The following is a 23,143-nucleotide window of genomic DNA, read 5'->3' on the forward strand; positions in this document are numbered from 1 at the left end:
GATGTGATTCATAGAAGCACAGAATCATAGAGTTGGAAGGGACCTCCAGGGTCATCTAGTCCAACCCCTGCACAATGCAGGAAACTCACAAACACCTCCCCCTAAATTCACAGGATCTTCATTGATGATGATGATGGTGATGGTATTGGATTTATATCCCGCCCTCCACTCCGAATCGCAGAGTCTCAGCGGATCACAATCTCCTTTATCTTCCTCCCCCACAACAGACACCCTGTGAGGTGGGTGGGGCTGAGAGGACTCTCACAGCAGCTGCCCTTTCAAGGACACCTCTGCAATAGCTATGGCTGACCCAAGGCCATGCCAGCAGGTGCAAGTGGAGGTGTGGGGAATCAAACCCGGTTCTCCCAGATAAGAGAGCTCTGGCTGACCCAAGGCCATTCCAGCAGCTGTGAGTGGAGGAGGGGGAATCAAACCCGGTTCTCCCAGATAAGAGAGCTCTGGCTGACCCAAGGCCATTCCAGCAGGTGCAAGTGAAGGAGAGGGGAATCAAACCTGGTTCTCCCAGATAAGAGAGCTCTGGCTGACCCAAGGCCATTCCAGCAGGTGCAAGTGGAGGAGGGGGGAATCAAACCTGGTTCTCCCAGATAAGAGAGCTCTGGCTGACCCAAGGCCATTCCAGCAGGTACAAGTGGAGGAGTGGGGAATCCAACCCGGTTCTCCCAGATAAGAGAGCTCTGGCTGACCCAAGGCCATTCCAGCAGCTGCACGTGGAGGAGTGGGGAATCAAACCTGGTTCTCCCAGATAAGAGAGCTCTGGCTGACCCAAGGCCATTCCAGCAGGTGCAAGTGAAGGAGAGGGGAATCAAACCTGGTTCTCCCAGATAAGAGAGCTCTGGCTGACCCAAGGCCATTCCAGCAGGTGCAAGTGGAGGAGGGGGGAATCAACCTGGTTCTCCCAGATAAGAGAGCTCTGGCTGACCCAAGGCCATTCCAGCAGGTACAAGTGGAGGAGTGGGGAATCCAACCCAGTTCTCCCAGATAAGAGAGCTCTGGCTGACCCAAGACCATTCCAGCAGCTGTGAGTGGAGGAGGGGGGAATCAAACCCGGTTCTCCCAGATAAGAGCGCTCTGGCTGACCCAAGGCCATTCCAGCAGGTGCAAGTGGAGGAGGGGGGAATCAAACCCGGTTCTCCCAGATAAGAGCGCTCTGGCTGACCCAAGGCCATTCCAGCAGGTGCAAGTGGAGGAGGGGGGAATCAAACCCGGTTCTCCCAGATAAGAGTCTTCACACTTAACCACTACACCAGAGACGTCGAACTCATTGGTTATGAGGGCCGGGTCTGACATAAATGAGACCTTGTCGGGGCGAGCTGGGCCATGTGTGTACGTATTTAAGATTAGGTAGCAGAGAAATAAACTTTATAAAGGACGCAGACAAACACAATTTTTTTTTTTTAAATCTTAGCTCTGGCCCTTTCCTTCCTTCCTCAGGGGACCAGGAGGGAGAGGAGCCTCAGCCAATAGAAGGAAGCAAGGCGAGGCTCAGTAGCTCTGCGATTGAGATAGGCTGGCAAAGCAAGCTCTACCTCCCTCCCTGCCTCTTCCCCAAAGGAGGAGCCTCAGGTGATGGAGAAAAATAGAGGTTTTGCTCTGCAGCGCCTATGCGACTGAGCAAGCTTGGCAAAGCAAGCGGCGATGCAGAAGGAAGCAAGAGAGAGGGAGAAGGAAGCAGACGACAGCCAGTTGCTCGAGGGCCTGATAGGAGCCCTCCAGGGGCCTGATTCGACCGCCGGGCCACATGTTTGACACCCCTGTACTATACCAAACTGGCTCTCCCCCCGCTTGCCAGGCATTTCAGAGGCTGGAGCAGAGGTATGGGAGGCCGTTGCTGTCAGATGGCCATCTAGCCTCTGTTTGAAAACCTCCCAAGGAAGGAGAGTCCACCTTCAGTGGAAGACAGCGTCACAAAACTCAGCAGGTGGTACCCCCAGTAAAGCACGGCTGGTTTTGGGCTTGAGTTACCTGCTGCTGTCTGGAGCCCCGTGGCGCAGAGTGTTAAAGCTGCAGCTCTGCTCACGACCTGAGTTCGATCCCCGGCGGAAGCTGGGTTTTCAGGTCGCCGGCTCGAGGTTGACTCAGCCTTTCCAAGGTTGGTCAAATGAGTCCCCAGCTTGCTGGGGGGAAAGCGTAGAGGACTGGGGAAGGCAATGGCAAACCACCCTGTAAAAAATCTGCCGTGAAAACCTTGTGAAAGCAACGTCACCCCAGAGTCGGAAACAACTGGTGCTTGCACAGGGGACCTTTCTTTTCCTATCTGCTGCTGTCTGGAGCCCCCAAGTCCCTGTCTAAGCCTCCCACACCTCTCCTCCAGCCTCTGAAGTGCCAAGCAAGCGGGGTCGCTGGCAGCTGGCATCGCAAGCTGAGGAACGACCTCTGCCCGCCTCCTTTGCTAATCGCGCTCATCTGTCAGAGCCGGCTTCTTCCCCGTTTGTTTCCTCTCTGTCATCTTGAGGATTTCCCTCTCTCCTTCCCCCCACTCCACGGTCTCCATCCTGTCCTCTTGCCCAGATCCTCCTGACCTCTTTGAGCACAGCTTTCGGAGACGGAATATCAAACGAAGGCTTTTCTTCCCCGGAGGGACGAGTAAATTCTGCCTTTGGCAATGGCGCGCATGTGATCTGGGGTTGCTACGGCTGAACGCCATTCATATTTCTTAGTGTTCTAATCTCTCCCTGGAGCCCCTTGCGTGTCCGGAGCCAATAGGCTGGCATGGCGTAGCAGACGTCCCTCTCCTTTCATTTCCTCTCCTCTCCTCCGTCCTGTGTTTCCAGCCAGGGAGAGGCATGGCGCTGCATTAAAAAATAATCGCTCTGTTCGCAAACCCACGGCGGAGAGCTGCAGTTTCCCTGGGTGTTCAAGGAATTAGGATTTGTACTACAGCTTGTATTTCCTGTAAGAGCCCTGCGGTGCGCAGAGCGGTTATGCTGCAGTACTGCAGTCGGAGCCCTCTGCTCACGACCTGAGTTCGATCCCCGCGGAGGCTGGTTTCAGGTAGCCGGCTCCAGGTTGACTCAGCCTTCCATCCTTCCGAGGTCGGTAAAATGAGTCCTCAGCTTGCTGGGGGTGGGGGTGGGGGAAGCGTAGAGGACCGAGGAAGGCGATGGCAAACCACCCCTTAAAAAGTCTGCCGTGAAAACGTCGTGAAAATAACGTCACCCCAGAGTCGAAATCGACTGGTGCTTGCACAGGGGGGGCCACCTTTACCTTTTTTGTATTCCCGTGTGCAAAGATGGGCACACCGATCAGATGAGCCGAATCCACGCGCAGCTTGCCACCCGTTAATTGACTGTGAACCAAAGCTCAGTGAAGTCAGCAGCACTCTTGAACGAGTGATGGACTGTCTAGGCCAAGTTGTGGATTGGAAGCCGCATGTGGCTCTTTCCCACGTATTGTGTGGCTCTCCAAGCCCCCACCACCCCATCGGCCGGCTCGGGGAAGGCATTTGTCTCTTTAAGTCACTACTCCAAACCGTTGCTACTCGTGTATTCACAGTCGGATTAACCGAATAGGAGGAACCCAAGCCTCCGTGTCTCTCAAGGCCAGAACGTGTGCTTGTTCTGTTACTTTTGCTGTCTGCAAAGAAGTGCTTCATTTGGGGAAATGTCTCGTGCGTTGCCTGCGCTTGGCTGATCTGAGCTTATTTCTGCCCTTCTGCTGCTGTGTGACCAGCAACTGCTCTTCTCTCCTCTGACGTTTTCGGCGGATTGAATGGGTTGCAATTCCTGTGAATCTAAAGCAAATTCTGTGATTTCTGCCTCTGCTTTTGCAGCTCTATATTTTTGGGTTTTTTTCTGTCTGCTGCCCTCACCATAAGGTTGCCAGCCTCCTGGAATTACAGTTCATCTGCAGACTACAGAGATTGGTTCCCCTGGAGGGAGTGGCTGCTTTGGAGGGTGGTCTTTGAAGAAGAAGAAGACTGTAGATTTATACCCCGCCCTTCTCTCTGAATCAGAGTCTCAGAGCGGATAACAATCTCCTTTCCCTTCCTCCCCCACAACAGACACCCTGTGAGGTAGATGAAGATACTGGATTTATATCCCGCCCTCCACTCCGAAGAGTCTCAGAGCGGCTCACAATCTCCTTTATCTCCCTCCCCCCCCCCCACAACAGACACCCTGTGAGGTAGATGAAGATATTGGATTTATATCCCGCCTTCCACTCTGAAGAGTCTGAAGAGCGGCTCACAATCTCCTTTCCCTTCCTCCCCCACAACAGACACCCTGTGAGGTAGATGAAGATATTGGATTTATATCCCGCCCTCTACTCCGAAGAGTCTCAGAGTGGCTCACAATCTCCTCTACCTTCCTCCCCCACAACAGACACCCTGTGAGGTAGATGAAGATATTGGATTTATATCCCGCCCTCCACTCTGAGGAGTTTCAGAGCGGCTCACAATCTCCTTTACCTTCCCCCACCCACACCCTGTGGGGTAGATGAAGATATTGGATTTATATCCCGTCCTCCACTCCAAAGAGTCTCAGAGCATCTCACAATCTCCTTTCCCTTCCTCCCCCATGACAGACACCCTGTGGGGTGGGTGGGGCTGAGAGGGTTCTCACAGCAGCTGCCCTTTTCAAGGACAGCCTCTTCCAGAGCTATGGCTGCAAGTGGAGGAATGAGGAATCAAACCCGGTTCTCCCAGATAAGAGTCCACGCACTTAACCACTATGCCAAACTGACTTTTCTGAGTGATACGGCCTTCTCAGAAAAGCGGACTAAACCGTCATATACCTTTCAACCTGGAATCAACAGCGTCGTTCTGCATTTTCAGAAATACTCATACAATATACATGCAGCCTTGTGCCCTTCCTGCACCTTCAGCAGACTCTCCTCTTTCTGAAACCAGGTGGCTGGAAGTTAATTTAGGTGCCCCCCCAAGGCCTGCTGGGCAGCTGGAGCTCTTGGCTCCCTTCGCACAATTATTTGGCTTTCGGGAAGCTGCTTTCCCTTGCCGTGACCTTCCTTTGGAAAATGGAACGTGGCATCTTGCATCACGCCACAGCCGTAGGGCCATCCTTCCTAGTAATGGCTGCGGGGAGAAGTTGCCTCATTACTTCTTGGCTGTTTTGGGGGGTTTTGGCAAGTGGCGCAGGAAGCTTTGAAAGCAGCAGAGCAAAATCCACGTGGGCAGCTGAGTGTATCTGGGAGCGCAGAAGCTTAATGCTTATAAGAACCTCAGAAGAGCCCTGCTGGATCAGACCAGTGAGGGTTCATCTAGTCCAGCATCCTGACTCACAGTCGCCACTCAGTTCCTCTGGAGGGCCAACAACAGGGCAGAGAGGCCGAGGCCCTCATTAGAACCTCTGAAGAGCCCTGCTGGATCAGACCAGTGGTCTATCTAATCCAGCCTCCTGTCTCACACAGGGACCAACTAGTTCCTCTGGAGGGCCAACAACAGGGCAGAGAGGCCGAGGCCTTCCCCTGAGAAGAACATCAGAAGAGCTCTGCTGGATCAGAGCAATGAGGGTCCATTCTAGTCCAGCATCCTGTCTCACACAGTGGCCAACCAGTTCCTCTGCAGGGACAACAACAGAGCAGAGAGGCTGAGGCCTTCCCATAAGAAGAACATCAGAAGAGCCCTGGTGGATCAGACCAGGAAGGGTCCATCTAGTCCAGCCTCCTGTCTCACACAGTGGTCAACCAGTTTCTCTGGAGGACCAACAAGGCCTTCCCCTGAGAAAGACATCAGAAAAGCCCTGCTGGATCAGACCAGTGAAGAGTCCATTCTAGTCCAGCCTCCTGTCTCACACAGTGGCCAACCAGTTCCTCTGGTGGGCCAACAACAGGGCAGAGAGGCCGAGGCCTTCCCCTAAGAAGAACATCAGAAGAGCTCTGCCAGATCAGACCAGTGAAAAGTCCATTCTAGTCCAGCCTCCTGTCTCACACAGTGGCCACCCAGCTCCTCTGGAGGGCCAACAAAAGGGCATTTCAGAACATCTTCAAGGCATCTTCAGGCTTTCCTTCTGTTTCTAGACAGTCCTGTCCTCATCCCAGGGTTGCCATCCCCCAGGTTGTTGCCTCTGAATGTGGAGGTTCTCCTCAGCCTCTGTGGCGAGTATTCGGTGATACACCAATCCTCCATGAATCTCTCAAATCCCCTTTGAAAGCCTTTTTATCCGTATGGATAACTTCTCATGGTGTACTCCATAAATTTTCAGCAACTGCACAACATGTGAGGTAGAAATGTTTTTTATTCTTAGAGAGTTTCTAATTTTTTTTTCTCAAAAATTATTTCTTACTTATAATAAAGGTAAAGGTATTCGCCTGTGGAAGCACCAGTCGTTTCCGACTCTGGGGTGACTTTGCTTTCACAATGTTTTCACGGCACCCTTTTTATGGGGTGGTTTGCCATTGCCTTCCCCAGTCATCTACACCTCCCCCCCCCCCCCCAGCAAGCTGGGGACTCATTTGACCGACCTTGGAAGGATGGAAGGCTGAGTCGACCTGGAGCTGGCTACCTGAAAACCCAGCTTCCACCGGGGATCGAACTCAGGTTATGAGAAGAGCTCGGACTGCAGTACTGCAGCTTACCACTCTGCGCCACGGGGCTCACATTACTTATAATAATTGGCCTTTTCTTTTCTTTTTGGTACATTTTCAGAAAGCAACAGCTGTCTTCACAGTGTGTGTGTATACACACACACACATACGCACACACACTTCTGGATGTGTTTGTCTTTATAATAGCATTATTGACCACTGGGGAAGAGTGTTATGGCTGAAACTCGTTTGACCCTATGGACGATTTGATTTTTTCATTAACCATGTATGTAAAATCATCAACTTTGTATGTAAAGTAATGATAGCTTGCGTAAAGCGCACGTTGCTGTTCTACGTCGTCTGATCTTCAGACTGTTCATTTTAAGCCTTTAAATCTTTGCCATTGTGTACGCCGTATATACATTCGATAATATTTATTTTGAGGTTAGCTTGGGACTTTTAACATTGTCGGTATATTTTGGGTTGAATTTGTCTTTGCCTTTTTTGTCCTTTGTTTGGTGTCTGAACAGAGCTTGGGTTGAGTGGGGAAGGATAAACATAGACAACTAACTTAAAAAAATAAAAATAAAGAGCCAGTCCTATGTTTCTAGCCTGGAGAGGAGGCGGCTGAGAGGTGATAGGATCACCATCTTCAAGTACTTGAAGGGCTGTCATATAGAAGATGGGGTGGAATTGTTTTCTGTGGCCCCTGAACATCAGACCAGAACCAATGGGTTGAAATTAAATCAAAAGAGTTTCTGGCTCAGCATTAGGAAGAACTTCCTGACCGTTAGAGCAATTCCTCAGTGGAACAGGCTTCCTCCTCGGGAGGTGGTGGGCTCTCCTTCCTTGGAGGTCTTTCAACAGAGGCTAGATGACCATCTGACAGCGATGAAGATCCTGTGAATTTAAGGGGAGGGGTTTGTTGTGAGTTTCCCGCATTGTGCAGGGGGTTGGACTGGATGACCCTGGAGGTCCCTTCCAACTCTATGATACTATAATTAGGAAGAACATCCTGACCATTAGAGCGGTTCCTCAGTGGAACAGGCTTCCTCCTTGGGAGGTGGTGGGCTCTCCTTCCTTGGAGGTTGTTAAACAGAGGCTAGATGGCCATCTGACAGCAGTGAAGATCCTGTGAATTTAGAGGGAGGTGTTTGTGGGTTTCCTGCATTGTGCAAGGGGTTGGACTAGATGACCTTGGAGGTCCCTTCCAGTTCTAGGATTCTAGGGTTCTACTTGGCCTACCCCCACACGCCAGCCCTCATTCAAGGATTGTCCCGGGTCTCGAAAGGCAGACCACTTCTGTCTCAGCAGGTCTCAGGAAGAGCGCTGGAACAGAAATCAGATTAAAATATGAACCAAGGCCTGTAAAATACATACGCTGAAGTAAATTGTGAAATACTTGGCAACTGTTTAGCCCAAAACAGTCTCACTTAATGCTTGGCCCTGGCTGGTTCCCACGGAAGGGAATGCTGCGTTGTGATTTTTTGAGGGTCTGAGGAAGGGCTGAGTGGCCCAGTGTGCGTTACGATGGAGAAACAGCATGTCATGGACTCAGCCCAGTTTTCAAAGACGTTCCCAGGGTGTCTGGAATCGCTGCTATCCAAGCAGTCAATGAACCATGCGGAGCTTTCACGAAAGGCCCCTTTCTGTCAACTTAAACACACAACAACGGGCTGCGGGATTCTGAATTTCCTGGACAAACGCTACCGATCGCCCGTCGGAGGAGCTCAAAAGGGTTCACGGAGGTCTGTTGCCATCCCATTGCGCAGAGCTGTCTCAGTAATAAAAGGGAGAAGAACCGGAGAGGACAAAGCACTAATAAAAAGGAACGGAAAAACAAGCCGCTGCCGTGAATGGAGTCATATCAGCTGTCAGTCACATCAAGGTTAGGCTGTGCCCTCCGTAGCTCAGCGGCTCTTTGTCCTGGTTTTGTGGTATAAGATCCCTTAAATAGGAGCTGGAAAGGGGCCGCGGCTTAGTGGTCGAGCATCTGCTTGGCATGTAGAAGGTCCCAGGTTTGATTCCCAGCAGCATCTCCAGTTTGAAGGGACCAAGCAGTAGGTGACCTCTGCCTGGAATCCAGGAGAGCTGCTGCCAGTCTGAGTTAGACCAGGGGTGGACGAACCTGCTTAACGTAAGAGTCACATAGAATAAACTTCAGATGTTTGAGAGCCAGAAGACATGAGCATCAGATGTTGGAGGGAGGGAGAGAGTGTTGGACATATATTGGCCACTGTGTGACACAGAGTGTTGGACTGGATGGGCCATTGGCCTGATCCAACATGGCTTCTCTTATGTTCTTATGTGTGATACAGTGTTGGACTGGATGGGCCACTGGCCTGATCCAACATGGCTTCTCTTATGTTCTTATGTGTGACACAGAGTGTTGGACTGGATGGGCCACTGGCCTGATCCAACAGGGCTTCTCTTATGTGAGATACAGAGTGTTGGACTGGATGGGCCATTGGCCTGATCCAACATGGCTGCTCTTATGTTCCTATGTGTGACACAGAGTGTTGGACTGGATGGGCCACTGGCCTGATTCAACATGGCTTCTCTTATGTTCCTATGTGTGATACAGAGTGTTGGACTGGATGGGCCAATGGCCTGATCAAACATTGCTTCTCTTATGTTCTTATGTGTGACACAGAGTGTTGGACTGGATGGGCCACTGGCCTGATCCAACATGGCTTCTCTTATGTTCTTATGTGTGACACAGAGTGTTGGACTGGATGGGCCACTGGCCTGATCCAACATGGTTTCTCTTATGTCCTTATGTGTGACACAGAGTGTTGGACTGGATGGGCCATTGGCCTGATCCTACATGGCTTCTTTTATGTTTTTATGTGTGACACAGAGTGTTGGACTGGATGGGCCACTGGCCTGATCCAACAGGGCTTCTCTTATGTGAGATACAGAGTGTTGGACTGGATGGGCCATTGGCCTGATCCAACATGGCTGCTCTTATGTTCCTATGTGTGACACAGAGTGTTGGACTGGATGGGCCACTGGCCTGATTCAACATGGCTTCTCTTATGTTCCTATGTGTGATACAGAGTGTTGGACTGGATGGGCCAATGGCCTGATCAAACATTGCTTCTCTCATGTTCTTATGTGTGACACAGAGTGTTGGACTGGATGGGCCACTGGCCTGATCCAACATGGCTTCTCTTATGTTCTTATGTGTGACACAGAGTGTTGGACTGGATGGGCCACTGGCCTGATCCAACATGGCTTCTCTTATGTCCTTATGTGTGACACAGAGTGTTGGACTGGATGGCCATTGGCCTGATCCTACATGGCTTCTTTTATGTTCTTATGTGTTACACAGAGTGTTGGACTGGATGGGCCACTGGCCTGATCCAACATGGCTTCTCTTATGTTATTAGGGAGAGAGGGAAGGAAAAAAGGGCAAAGAAGAAGAGTAATTGCAGATTTATACCCCGCCCTTCTCTCTGAATCAGAGTTTCAGAGCAGCTTACAATCTCCTATATCTTCTTCCCCCACAGCAGACACCCTGTGAGGTGGGTGGGGCTGAGAGGGCTCTCACAGCAGCTGCCTTTCAAGGACAACTCCTACAAGAGCTATGGCTGACCCAAGGCCATTCCAGCAGGTGCAAGTGGAGGAGTGGGGAATCAAACCCGGTTCTCCCAGATAAAAGTCCACGCACTTCACCACTACAGCAAACTGGCTCTCAAATATATGTGGGAGGGAGGTGCAGGTGGAAAGAAAGCAACTTTAAATGCATTCTCCAAGCTGCCAGCTGTCTTGGCTGGAGTAAGTGATTTAAAGAGACAAATGCCTTCTCCAAGCTGGCTGGCAGGGTGGTGGGGGCTTTGTGAGCCACACAGTATATGTGAAAGCCCCACTTTGGCCACCCATGGAGTCAACAATACTGGGCCCTCTATGGAGCAAGGGTCTGATTCAGTGTAAGGCACTTTCCTGTGGGAGGGGTTGAAGCTGAACTCTTCCATGTGAAAACAGAGGCTCTGTCCACGGGGCTTTCTTTTCTGCACAGAGCCTGATATTTGAGTTAGATGGGGCTGCTCCCCTAGTGGTGGAAAGTTTTAAACCACCTAGGTGTAGGGCAGAAATCCCCAACCCCCAGGCTGTGGACCGGTACTGGTCCGTGGGCTGTTAGCAACTGGGCCGTGAGTATAATTATTTCATTTTATATTACAATGTAGTAATAATAAGAAGAAGAAGAAGAGGAAGAAGATGAAGAAGAAGACTATGATGATGACGGATTTATATCCTGCCCTCCATTCCAAATTTCAGAGTCTTAGAGCGGCTTACAATCTTCTATATCTTCTCCCTCCACAACAGACACCCTGTGAGGTGGTTGGGGCTGAGAGAGCTCTGACAAAAGCTGCTTTTTCAAGGACAACTCCTGTGAGAGCTATGGCTGACCCAAGGCCATTCCAGCAGCTGCAAGTGGAGGAGGAGCGGGGAATCAAACCCAGTCCGCCCAGATAAGAGTCTGCACACTTAACCACCATGCCACACCAATAGAAATAAAGTGCACAGTTGTATCATGCCAAAATCATTGCCCCCCCCCCCCCCAGTCCCTGGAAAAATTGTCGTCCACAAAACCAGTCTCTGGTGCCAAAAAGGGTGGGAACCACTGCTGTGGGAGACCTGGTGGGGGACTCTTCCTTAGTCCCTCGAGATTGCCTTTCCTGCCTTCTCTCCAGCCTTTCTTGCTGCTTTTGTTCCTTGGTCCTTCCTCAAAGGGTTCCTTGGTCCTTTCTTAAAGGGCTCCCAGCCAGCGAGGCTCACCATCTTGGAAACCACACTTATGGGGGGATGCCAATGTCCAGATCCACTCATTTTACCTTCTCCGTTTTGCTTTTTGACTTCAGGCCTCAAAATCCAAAAGGAAGGAAGGAAGGAAGAAAGAAAGAGAAAGAAAGAAAGAAAGAAAGAAAGAAAGAAAGAAAGAAAGAAAGAAAGAAAGAAAGAAAGAAAGAAAGAAAGAATCCACGTATGGTGCTCTGACCTGTGGATCCCGTGGATTCCACGGTTGTGGAATATCTGCAGTTCACACAGGATGAAAGTGAGGTCCAGCAGCCCCATCTAGCGGCAGGAGGGTGTGTCCTGGATGATGAGGTGCCAGAGTTCCCAACCTCCAGATGGGGCCTGGAATTCTTGCAGAGGCAGTATGCATAAGTTCTTCTGGAGAAAAGGCTGCTTTGGAGGGTGGATTCTATGATATTCTGCCCTGCTGAAGTCTGCCCCCTTTCCGGATCTCCAGAAATATCTCAACCCGGTATTGGCAACCCCCCTCCCCAGAATGCTCTTCATTGCACAGGGGTACCTCCCCCTCGGTAGATGTGCTGGAGGTCTTCTGCGGACAAGGTGGTGGAGCGGAGCTTGAGCACCACAGCCGTAGAACCTGAGTTGCACAATCCCAAAAGAGTTAATATTGCAGAGCCGAGACTACGCGGAGGTGATAATTATTTCTGTTCATGCAATATTAATTGGAGGCAGAGAGGCGAGCCTCAGTTTTGCTGCAAATCCCAATTAGAGTTGAAGTGCTTGATTGGAGGAGATGCTGTTGGAATGGTAATTGCGGGGAGAATGGGATCCACAGGTCAGAGCACCATATGTGGATTCTTTCTTTCTTTCTTTCTTTCTTTCTTTCTTTCTTTCTTTCTTTCTTTCTTTCTTTCTTTCTTTCTTTCTTTCTTTCTTCTTTCCTCCTTCCCTCCTTCCTTCCCTCCCTCCCTCACTCCTTCCTTCCTTCCCTCCCTCCCTCCTTCCTTTCCTCCCTCCCTCCCTCCCTTCCTTCCTTCCTTCCTTCCTTCCTTCCTTCCTTCCTTCCTTCCTTCCTTCCTTCCTTCCTTCCTCCCTCTCCTCCCTCCCCTCCTTTCCCTTCCATCTCTCCCTCTCCTCCCTCCCTCCCCTCCTCTCCTTTCCATCCTTCCTCCCTCCTTTCCTTCCTTCCTTCCTCTCTCCCTCCCTCTCGTCCCCTCCCTCTCTCCTTACTATAATATAGTAATATTATAGTAAGCCAATTACAAGATGTTTTTGTAAGAACCAGAGTAGAAAAGTGTTGAATGTTTAATATTATTATTTTTATTTGTAAATTAAACTTATTTTTGTTACAATAAAGTATTGGAAAGTTTAAAAAAAAGAAAGAAAGAAAGGTTCAGGAGTTGCGCTCCAGTGAGCTCCTGCTGAAACAGATAAAAGGAAGTCCTTCTTCACCCAAAGGGTGATTAACATGTGGAATTCACTGCCACAGGAGGTGGTGGCGGCTACAAGCATAGCCAGCTTCAAGAGGGGATTGGATACAAATATGCAACAGAGGTCCATCAGTGGCTATTAGCCACAGTATATATATATACTCTGTGTGTGTATATGTGTGTATATGTATGTATGTGTGTGTGTATACATATATATGTGTGTGTGTGTATGTGTGTACACACACACATATTGGCCACTGTGTGACACAGAGTGTTGGACTGGATGGGCCGTTGGCCTGATCTAACATGGCTTCTCCTATGTTCTTATGTGATTCAGAGTGTTGGACTGGAGGGGCCACTGGCCTGATCCAACATGGCTTCTCTAATGTTCTTATGTTCTAGGCCTGATTCTAATACCTGATTTCAAGGCCTGATTCTAATAGCCACCCTGAGCCTGTTTCGGCGGGGAGGGTGGGATATAAATCGAATTAATAAATAATAAATACCTGTAATTGTTATGGGATATCATTTCTCCCAACTCTGTGTACCGTTTATATTTTAAGGTTATTCACTGGCTGTTTGTTTATTTGAATGATACTGTTGAGTGGGTATTTTATATCATTGCAATAGTCTTCAATAACATTATTTAACTTTTTAAAAAGGGCAGTGGACTCTAATCCGGAGAACTGGATTTTCATACCCCCTCCTCCACATACAGCTGCCGAATGACCTCAAGTCAGTCACAGTTCTCTCAAGAGCAGTTCTCTATCTCAGCAGCACCTACCTCACATGGTGTCTGTTCTGGGGAGAGGGAGGGAAGATTATATGCCTCTCTAAGTGAAGGGCAAGGTATTAAGCCTCTTCCTCCTCTTCCTTTTCCCCTAGAGCTGAATAATACTTCTGGTCTTCTGAACAGCAAGCCATGGCCCTTGGACGTGCCTTGGGGATGAGTTACGGGGGCTTTGATTATATGGTCAAAGCAAGAATGCTTGCCCATAGCTTTGGATGTGTGGGAAACTCTTAAAAGACTTCCACGTGTAAATAATTAAATGCTCAGTTTTGTGTCTTGCTGGGTTTTTTAAGTCGTTCATTAATGGTAATTATTTCTGTGACTGATCTTTTACTTTGTAAGCCATCTTAAGCAATATTTCTGGAGGGATGGCGTAGAAATGTTCTAAATAAATAAATACATCCAGTGCAACTTTCTGGAGAAGACTGCATGTTGAGGGAACGCTAATTGGCACTCCTTCTAACGGGGGTCCTCTTGACTGCTTCTTCTCCTCCATCCAGGGCCTCTCCTTTGTCACACCTTTTGAGATCTTAGAGCTTTTACTGAAGCCCACTAGGGGCACAACCGAAGTGGCAGGGGCATTTTCCTGTTTCTTTCAATAAGTGGGGAAAAGGCATTTCTCAGAGCTGTTTGGTGTGAACTGTGTATTCCCAGCCAGAGAACATGTTTCTCAGTCATTTGAGTATCCTTCTAGGCGACTCCTGACCTCCCACCGTGGTTTTTGCTTTCTCGGTGTAGAATGGAAAGTCTCTCAGCGGGGCTGGTGTCCTTTTCGAATATGTACCATGGCCAACGCCATGCTGGGAATTATTAGGAAGGGAATTGAAAACAGATCAGCCAGTATCATAATGCCCCTGTATAAATCGATGGTGCGGTCTCATTTGGAGTACTGTGTGCAGTTCTGGTCGCCGCACCTCAAAAAGGATATTTTAGCATTGGAGAAAGTCCAGAAAAGGGCAATTAGAATGATTAAAGGGCTGGAACACTTTCCCTATGAAGAAAGGTTAAAATGCTTGGGACTCTTTAGCTTGGAGAAATGTCGACTGCGGGGTGACATGAGAGAGGTTGACAAGATTATGCATGGGATGGAGAAAGTAGAGGAAGAAGTCCTTTTCTCCCTTTCTCACAATACAAGAACTCGTGGGCATTCGATGAAATTGCTGAGCAGTCGGGTTAAAACGGATAAAAGAAGAAGAAGAAGAAGAAGATATTGGATTTATATCCCGCCCTCCACTCCGAAGAGTCTCAGAGCGGCTCACAATCTCCTTTACCTTCCTCCCCCACAACAGACACCCTGTGAGGTGGGGCTGGAGAGGGCTCTCACAGCAGCTGCCCTTTCAAGGACAACCTCTGCCAGGGCTATGGCTGACCCAAGGCCATGCTAGCAGGTGCAAGTGGAGGAGTGGGGAATCAAACCCGGTTCTCCCAGATAAGAGTCCGCACACTTAACCACTACACCAAACTGAAGTACTTCTTCACCCAAAGAGTGATTAACATGTGGAATTCACTGCCACAGGAGATGGTGGTGGCTACAAGCATAGCCAGCTTCAAGAGGGGGGTTAAATAAATATATATATATATGGCCACTGTGTGACACAGAGTGTTGGACTGGATGGGCCATTGGCCTGATCCAACATGGCTTCTCTTATGCTCTTATGTGTGACAGAGTGTTGGACTGGAGGGGCCATTGGCCTGATCCAGCATGGCTTCTCTTAGGTTCTTATGTGACACAGAGTGTTAGACTGGATGGACCATTGGCCTGATCCAACATGGCTTCTCTTATGTTCTTATGTGACACAGAGTGTTGGACTGGATGCGCCATTGGCCTGATCGAACATTGCTTCTCTTATATTCTTATGTGTGACACAGAGTGTTGGACTGGATGGGCCACTGGCCTGATCCAAAATGGCTTCTCTTATGTTCTTATGTGTGACACAGAGTGTTGGACTGGATGGGCCATTGGCCTGATCCAACATGGCTTCTCTTATGTCCTTGTGTACAGAGTGGCACAGGGCCCTCCAACTTTTTTGAAGCCATGGGCACCTTTGGAATCCTGACACAGCCAAAAAATGGCTGCCGCCGGAAGTGTAGCTGGCAACAAAATGGCTGCCGCAGCTTAACTTCAGTCACAGAGGAGAAAACACTTGTTGGCAGCTGCTGCCAAAGCAAGATTTTAAAAAATATCCGCAGAGCCAATCAGATTTCCAGAGTCCAATCCAAAGCATCATTGGGCAAAAGCTGCACCGGTCCCACCCATTTTCTAAAAACACTTGGTGAGTGTCAGAAAAGGTGCCGGGCACCATGACTTCCCGTTGGAGATTTCTGATCTAGCGTGTTGATTGTATATGATAGCCGCAGAACAAAGTCGGAGTCAAGACCAACAAAGTTTTATTCAGAATTTAAGCTTTTGTATGCATGGGTACTTCTTCAGATGAGGGGATGGGGGTACAGTGGGCTGAAATACATGCAGTTGGTGGATTAAGAGTGTAAACCGATACAAAGTTAGGATCAGATGGCAGAACAGTGTAATAAATTGGAAGGCCATTTGGTCTGGATAGCAATAAAAAAATAAGAAAAGCTGCCTGTTGATTGCTGTTGCTGCAAGACTAGGTAAAACAAAAGGACGTGTATTTCCTTGTCCACCTAATTTACTTTTTAACATCATTCTATACACTATAAGCATCATCCTAGTTTGCCATTAGCAAAAAAAGAATACATAAAATGGGTTAAGTATATGTCATGAAATAAACAGCCAATATCCCTTATTCGAGTATGTCAATACAAAATTTTTTTCTGATACACTATTATTGAAGAGAAATACATTGGACTACTGTGGATGTATTGCTATACTCAGTGAGAGTGGGTTTAGCATATGTAACAAGTCAGGGGTTTTTTGGCAGCCAGAACTCCTTTGCATATTAGGCCACACCCCTTGATGTAGGCCCTGTAAGCTCTTGGAGGATTGGCTACATCAGGGAGCGTGGCCTAATATGCAAAGGAGTTCTGGCTATAAAAAGGCCCTGGTCACAGTATTGATGAGAATGTGAGTTTTCTGCCACCCCTGTTTCTCACTTCCTCTTTGTGTTCTCTTTCCTCTGCTCAGGGCATCATCTCTCAGATGGAACACGGGCACCAAGGAACGGATGCTCATCAAAGTGACAGATCGCGAGCCCAGCTTTCTCATGCACCAAGGCAACGGCTACATCCCCGACAACCAGCAGGGGACGCGATCGCGCAGGCCCTCGGGAGGCCAGCCCTCTCCTAACCTCCAAACCTTTGCCCCCGATTCGGACAACTCTGTCTTCTTCCCGGAGAGGAAGCAGTCCCCCTTCCTAAAACGGGCCGAGCACATGGGCAGCTGCTCCCCGCTTCTGGGGCGGGGGGAGTCGTTCTGTTCCCCGCTCCAGACCCAGTACCGGAAGCACTCCAGCGAGTCCCAGCCCTCTTCCCCGCGCTATGCCTACGAGCCACCTTTGTACGAGGAACCCCCCATGGAGTACCAGGCCCCCATCTACGACGAGCCCCCCGTGGACATGCAGTTCGAGGCCAGCGGTAGCTACAAAGCTGGTTCCCCCCAGAAATCGCCCATCCGCAAGCCCCACCCTTTCCTGCAGTCCCCCAAGCAGGGCTCCAACTCCCCCTACCAGCAGCTGGTGTTGACCAAGCAGAAGGGTCCCGATCGTTTCATGAGCCTGGAGTACAGCCCCGCCGGCAAGGAATATGTCCGCCAACTGGTCTACGTTGAGCAGTCGGGGTCCAGCCCCAAGATGAAGACCGGACTCCGTCACAAATATTCTCCCAACCCTATCGGCGGCTCCTACTCCTTGCAGCACAGCCCCTGCCTGATGAGGGACCAACGCTTGGAGATCAAATCTGGGGACTACAGCAGCATGGAAGGGTCCGACTTCCGGCATAGCCCCTCGATCAGCCAGACTTCCCAGGGGGAAGACTCCATGTCCTGGTCCAGCCAACAGAACACCATGTCTTCCACGGGTTACTCCCCCGGCACTCGCAAACGGAAAAGCCGGAAGCCCTCCCTCTCGTACGACCCCAACGCCTCCTCCACGGATGGCTCGGGGGAGCGGGAGGATGGGCCCCCGGAGGAGAGGCCGCCGTCCGGCTGCAACAGATCTCAGATGAATCGCACGGAGAGCGGTCGATGGAGGGCGAGTCGATGAGGGGCTTCCCAGAGCCCTTCTTGGCTCAGGCCCGGCTGGCTTGGGAGGCTCAGCAAGCCCACTACCACATGAAGCAGCGGAGCAGCTGGGACTCCCAGAAGGACGGCTCGGGCTACGAGAGCGATGGGGCCGTGCCTCTGCCCATGCCGGGCCCAGTGGTGCGGGCCTTCAGCGAGGACGAGGCCCTGGCGCAACAGGAGAACAAGCACTGGAAGCGCAACACCTTTGAGAAGCTGGGCTTCCCTCAGATCCTCCTGGAGAAGAGCGTGTCTGTGCAGACGAACCTGGCTTCACCTGAGCCCTACCTGCATCCGTCTCAGGTAAGGCATGTTGAAACCACAAGGCCAGGTGGGGGTCGGGTATCGGCAGCGTCCTGGAATCGTCCGCCATGGAAGCGAACGATGTCTTTGGGGTAGAGTTGGAGATAATGGTTAAGAAGGGTTGGATCCAATCTTCCCTCTTAAGCTGCGGAGTCTTGTGAGCGAAAATCCTCCTTTGTGAACTACTAGCATTAACGTTGCGAGCTCCGGCATACTTGCTCTGGGGCCATTTTTCATGAGCTAAGACAAAAATGTGTGAGCCAGAGACTAAAAAACGCCGAGCTAGTTCACACTAACTCCGCTTAGGGGGGTTGGATCCTGAGGTGTTTTTCTTGGGTGTCGGGAGCCACACTCTGAGGCAAAAGGCTGACGAGGGCTTTTTTGTGTGTGTCGGGAGATGGTTACTTTTACCACTGCTCACCCAGTGAATCCATGGGATGTAGCTCAGCGCTCCGTCAGTTTGGTGTGGTGGTTAAGTGCACGGACTCTTATCCGGGAGAACCGGGTTTGATTCCCTGTTTCTCCACATGCCGCTGCTGAGTGTCATTGGGTCACAGTTAGTCACAGTTCCTGAAAGAGCTGCGGTCTCAAGAGTAGTTCTTAAAAGAGTTATCTCAGGCTGATTCCACACTAACCTTGCTCGGGGGCAGGCTTCCGTTTCTCTCCGGAGCAAGATTTCGCACCAGCTGCTTCCCACCACCATTTTGCCCCAGGGCAACCAGCGATCTGCTGCGCCACAGCTCAAACCTGTTTTTTCTGGTTTATACTGCTGCACGGCAAATCGCGGGTTGCCCCAAGACAAAATGGCGGCACGGAGCAGCTGGTGCGAAATCGTTAGCTTGCTCTGGAGAAAAACAGAAGTCTGCCCTGGAGCAAGGTTAATGCGGAATCAGCCTCAGACTCACCTACCTCACAGGGTGTCTGTTGTGGGGGGAAAAGATATAGGAGATTGTAGGCCGCTCTGAGTCTCTGTCCTTGAAAGGGCAGCTTCTGGGAGAGCTGTTTCAGCCCCACCCACCTCACAGGGTGTCTGTTGTGGGGGGGAAAGATATAGGAGATTGTAGGCCGCTCTGAGTCTCTGTCCTTGAAAGGGCAGCTTCTGGGAGAGCTCTCTCAGCCCCACCCACCTCACAGGGTGTCTGTTGTGGGGGAAAAGATATAGGAGATTGTAGGCCGCTCTGAGTCTCTGTCCTTGAAAGGGCAGCTTCTGGGAGAGCTGTTTCAGCCCCACCCACCTCACAGGGTGTCTGTTGTGGGGGGGAAAGATATAGGAGATTGTAGGCCGCTCTGAGTCTCTGTCCTTGAAAGGGCAGCTTCTGGGAGAGCTCTCTCAGCCCCACCCACCTCACAGGGTGTCTGTTGTGGGGGGAAAAGATATAGGAGATTGTAGGCCGCTCTGAGTCTCTGTCCTTGAAAGGGCAGCTTCTGGGAGAGCCCTCTCAGCCCCACCCACCTCACAGGGTGTCTGTTGTGGGGGGAGAAGATATAGGAGATTGTAAGCCCTTCTGAGATTCTAATTCAGAGATAAGGGCGGGGTATAAATCTGCAGTCTTCTTCAGTCGTCTTCCGTTGGCTCAATTTCCAAATGAGCACCTTGCTGGAAACTCAAAATTTTGATGCTGTTTAGTGGGGGTTTCATTGTTCTGTCGTTGCTTGGTGCCACTTTGATTCCTTGTCGGAGTTTCAAGTTTTGATGCCGTTTGGTGTTTTTTTGGTTCTGCTGCTGCTTGGCGCCTTTTTTTTTAATTACTATTTTTTATTTATTATTCCTTTAAAACAATTTGTTGCCGCCTTTCCTCCCAGTCAGGATCCCCAGGGTGGCAATGTTGTTGTTTTTTTAAAAAAAAAAACCCTTTGAATAATTAGAACATATAATTAATATTATAAAATAACCAAACGGGGGCGGGAACAGAAGAAGAAGAAGAAGAAGATATTGGATTTATATCCCGCCCTCCACTCTGAAGAGTCTCAGAGTGGCTCACAATCTCCTTTATCTTCCTCCCCCACAACAGACACCCTGTGAGGTAGATGAAGATACTGGATTTATATCCCGCCCTCCACTCCAAAGAGTCTCAGAGCGGCTCACAATCTCCTTTCCCTTCCTCCCCCACAACAGACACCCTGTGAGGTAGATGAAGATATTGGATTTATATCCCGCCCTCCACTCCAAAGAGTCTCAGAGCGGCTCACAATCTCCTTTCCCTTCCTCCCCCACAACAGACACCCTGTGAGGTAGATGAAGATATTGGATTTATATCCCGCCCTCCACTCCAAAGAGTCTCAGAGCGGCTCACAATCTCCTTTCCCTTCCCCCACCTCCACAACAGACACCCTGTGAGGTGGGTGGGGCTGGAGAGGGCTCTCACAGCAGCTGCCCTTTCAAGGACAACCTCTGCCAGAGCTATGGCTGACCCAAGGCCATTTCAGCAGGTGCAAGTGGAGGAGTGGGGAATCAAACCCGGTTCTTCCAGATAAGAGTCCGCACACTTAACCACTACACCAAACTGGCTCTCCAACATGGCACCAAACATGGCACCAAACAGTGACTGCTGTTGGGGTTATGACAAACAAAACACAAAACCCGCGCTGACAGGGCGGGTCAGGCGACTCACTTTGGGAAGGGAGTGTGAAAGTTTTGGTGCCATGACCGAGAAGGCCCTTTCTTGGGATCCCACCCTTCAGGGGCAGTTGAAGCAAGGACAGTGAAGGCGACCTGTGGGGCACGGGTAGGTTCATACAAGAGGAGACAGTCCCTGAGGTATTTTAATTTCTTTCCCTCAGCGTCTCTTGGGTCCCTTCGCTCGTGCTACTTTTCTTTCTGATTCCGTGGCAGCGAATGTCATTTTGTCAGCATTACCGACACCTAATCGACACAAGAAAGAGTTCCCACGGCCAATCAGATCAAATGGTGGCAGCGAGGGCAAAGCCAGTCGAAGGCCAGTGAGGGTAAAGAACTGGAAAAATGGCCCCCAGAATTTTATTTTATTTATTTATTTTTATGACTTCTCTCCCGCCCTTCCCAACAAGTGGCTCAGAGAGTCCTTCGTGGCCGGGCTTTGATGATGAGTCAACCTTTCTTCCCCACGCTGAGTCTGGTTGCCATTTTGGAGTCTCCTAGAATCACAGAATCATAGAGTTAGAAGGGAACCCCAGGGTCATCTAGTTGAACCCCCTGCACAATGCAGGAACTTCAGTGACCTCCCCTTAAGTTCACAGCATTGCTGTCAGATGGCCATCTAGCCTCTGTTTCAAAACCTCCAAGGAAGAAGAGCTCACCACAACGCCTTGAACTGGGAAGTTTGTCCTGAAATGTAACAGGAGCTTTTAAGAAGGATCTAGACAAGCTGTAACGGGTCCAGAGGAGGGCGATGAAGATGGCGAGCCAGTTAGAAGGAGAGCCAGTTTGGTGTAGTGGTTAAGTGTGCGGACTCTTATCTGGGAGAACCGGGTTTGATTCCCCACTCCTCCACTTGCACCTGCTGGAATGGCCTTGGGTCAGCCATAGCTCTCACAGAGTTGTCCTTGAAAGGGCAGCTGCTGTGAGAGTCCTCTCCAGCCCCACCCACCTCACAGGGTGTCTGTTGTGGGGGAGGGAGATAAAGGAGATTGTGAGCCGCTCTGAGACTCTTCGGAGTGGAGGGCGGGATATAAATCCAATATCTTCTTCTTCTTCTTCTTCTTCTCCCGAGGAGGAAGCCTGTTCCACTGAGGAGCCCCTCTAATGATCAGGAAGTTCTTCCTGATGTTGAGCCGGAAACTCTTTTGATTTAATTTCAATCCATTGGTTCTGGTCCTACCTTCTGGGGCCACAGAAAACAATTGCACCCCATCCTCTATAGGACAGTCCTCCAAGTACTTGAAGATGGTGAGCTTATCACCTCTCAGCCGCCTCCTCTCCAGGCTAAACATGCCCAGCTCATTCAACCTTTCTTCATGGGACTTGGTCTCCAGATTCCAGACCCCTCGCCATCTTCATCGCCCTCTTCTGGACCCGTTCCAGCTTGTCTAGATCCTTCTTAAAAGCTCCTGTTACATTTCAGGACAAACTTTCCAGTTCAAGGGTTGTGGTGGGTTGGACTGCAGAATTGGAAATTCAGTGTGCACCCCAAGTAGTTCAAGAACAGGTGGGATTGGGTGCAGCAACCTGCATCTTTAGTTTCAGAGATAAGCTGTGTTTGTCTGTGGTAGAAGAGCTAGATTCAACTCCAGTAGCACCTTAGAGCAGGGGTGTCAAACATGTGGCCCAGGGGCCAAATCAGGCCCCCGGAGGGTTCCTATCAGGCCCCCGAGCAACTGGCTGTCGTCTGCTTTCTCCTCTCTCTCTCTCTTGCTTTCTTCTGCAGCAGAACTTGCTTTGCAAGGCTTGCTCAATCGCACAGGAGCTACAGAGTAAAGCCTCTGTTTTCTCCATTGGCTGAGGCTCATCCCTTGGGGAGGGGGTGAGGGAGAGTTTTCTTTGCCAGGCTCTCAGTCGCACAGCAGAGCTACTGAGCCAAGCTACTGAGCTCTGTAGCCGCCCTGAGCCTGCTTCGGCGGGGAGGGCGGGATATAAATTAAAAATCATTATTAAAAAAACCCACCTCTTTTCCTTCCATTGGCTGAGGCTCCTCCCCCTCTGGGTCCCTTGGAGAAGGAAGGAAAGAGCCAGAACTTCCTTTGCCAAGTTCCCTGGATCCCATGGAAGAGATACAAAGAAAAAACCTTTCAGACCAACAAGTGCTAAAGTTTTAAGCAGGTTTTAAGCTTCTTTAAAAGATCATTAATTGTGTTTGCCTTTATAAAGTTTATATCTCTGCTACCTGGGATTACATTTTTGGACACAAATGGCCCGGCCCAGCAAAGTCTAATTTATGTCAGATCCGGCCCTCATAACAAATGAGTTTGACACCCCTGCCTTGGAGATGAATAAAATTATCAGGACGTGAGCTCCTTTCGGAACCTTTGACTCTCATAAGAGAAGCCATGTTAGATCAGGCCAATGGCCCATCCAGTCCAACACTCTGCATCACACATAAGAACTTAAGAGAAGCCATGTTAGATCAGGCCAATGGCCCCTCCATTCCAACACTCTGTGTCACATAAGAACATAAGAGAAGCCATGTTAGATCAGGCCAATGGCCCATCCAGTCCAACACTCTGTGTCACAGAAGAACATAAGAGAAG

The 23,143-nt window shown here is 50.1% G+C and overlaps 1 protein-coding gene across 1 annotated transcript in view; it reads left to right on the forward strand.

Annotated features, from left to right (window-relative positions):
- The window catches only part of LOC132574920 (rho GTPase-activating protein 39-like), a 357,248-nt gene that overhangs the window by 257,589 nt on the left and 76,516 nt on the right, over positions 1-23,143 (forward strand). Inside the window, 1 exon segment of the mRNA XM_060243173.1 lies at positions 16,586-17,563. Coding sequence (XP_060099156.1) covers positions 16,586-17,563 — 978 coding nt within the window.

The sequence above is a fragment of the Heteronotia binoei genome, chromosome 7, assembly GCF_032191835.1.
Source record: "Heteronotia binoei isolate CCM8104 ecotype False Entrance Well chromosome 7, APGP_CSIRO_Hbin_v1, whole genome shotgun sequence".
Taxonomy (NCBI): Eukaryota; Metazoa; Chordata; class Lepidosauria; order Squamata; family Gekkonidae; genus Heteronotia; species Heteronotia binoei.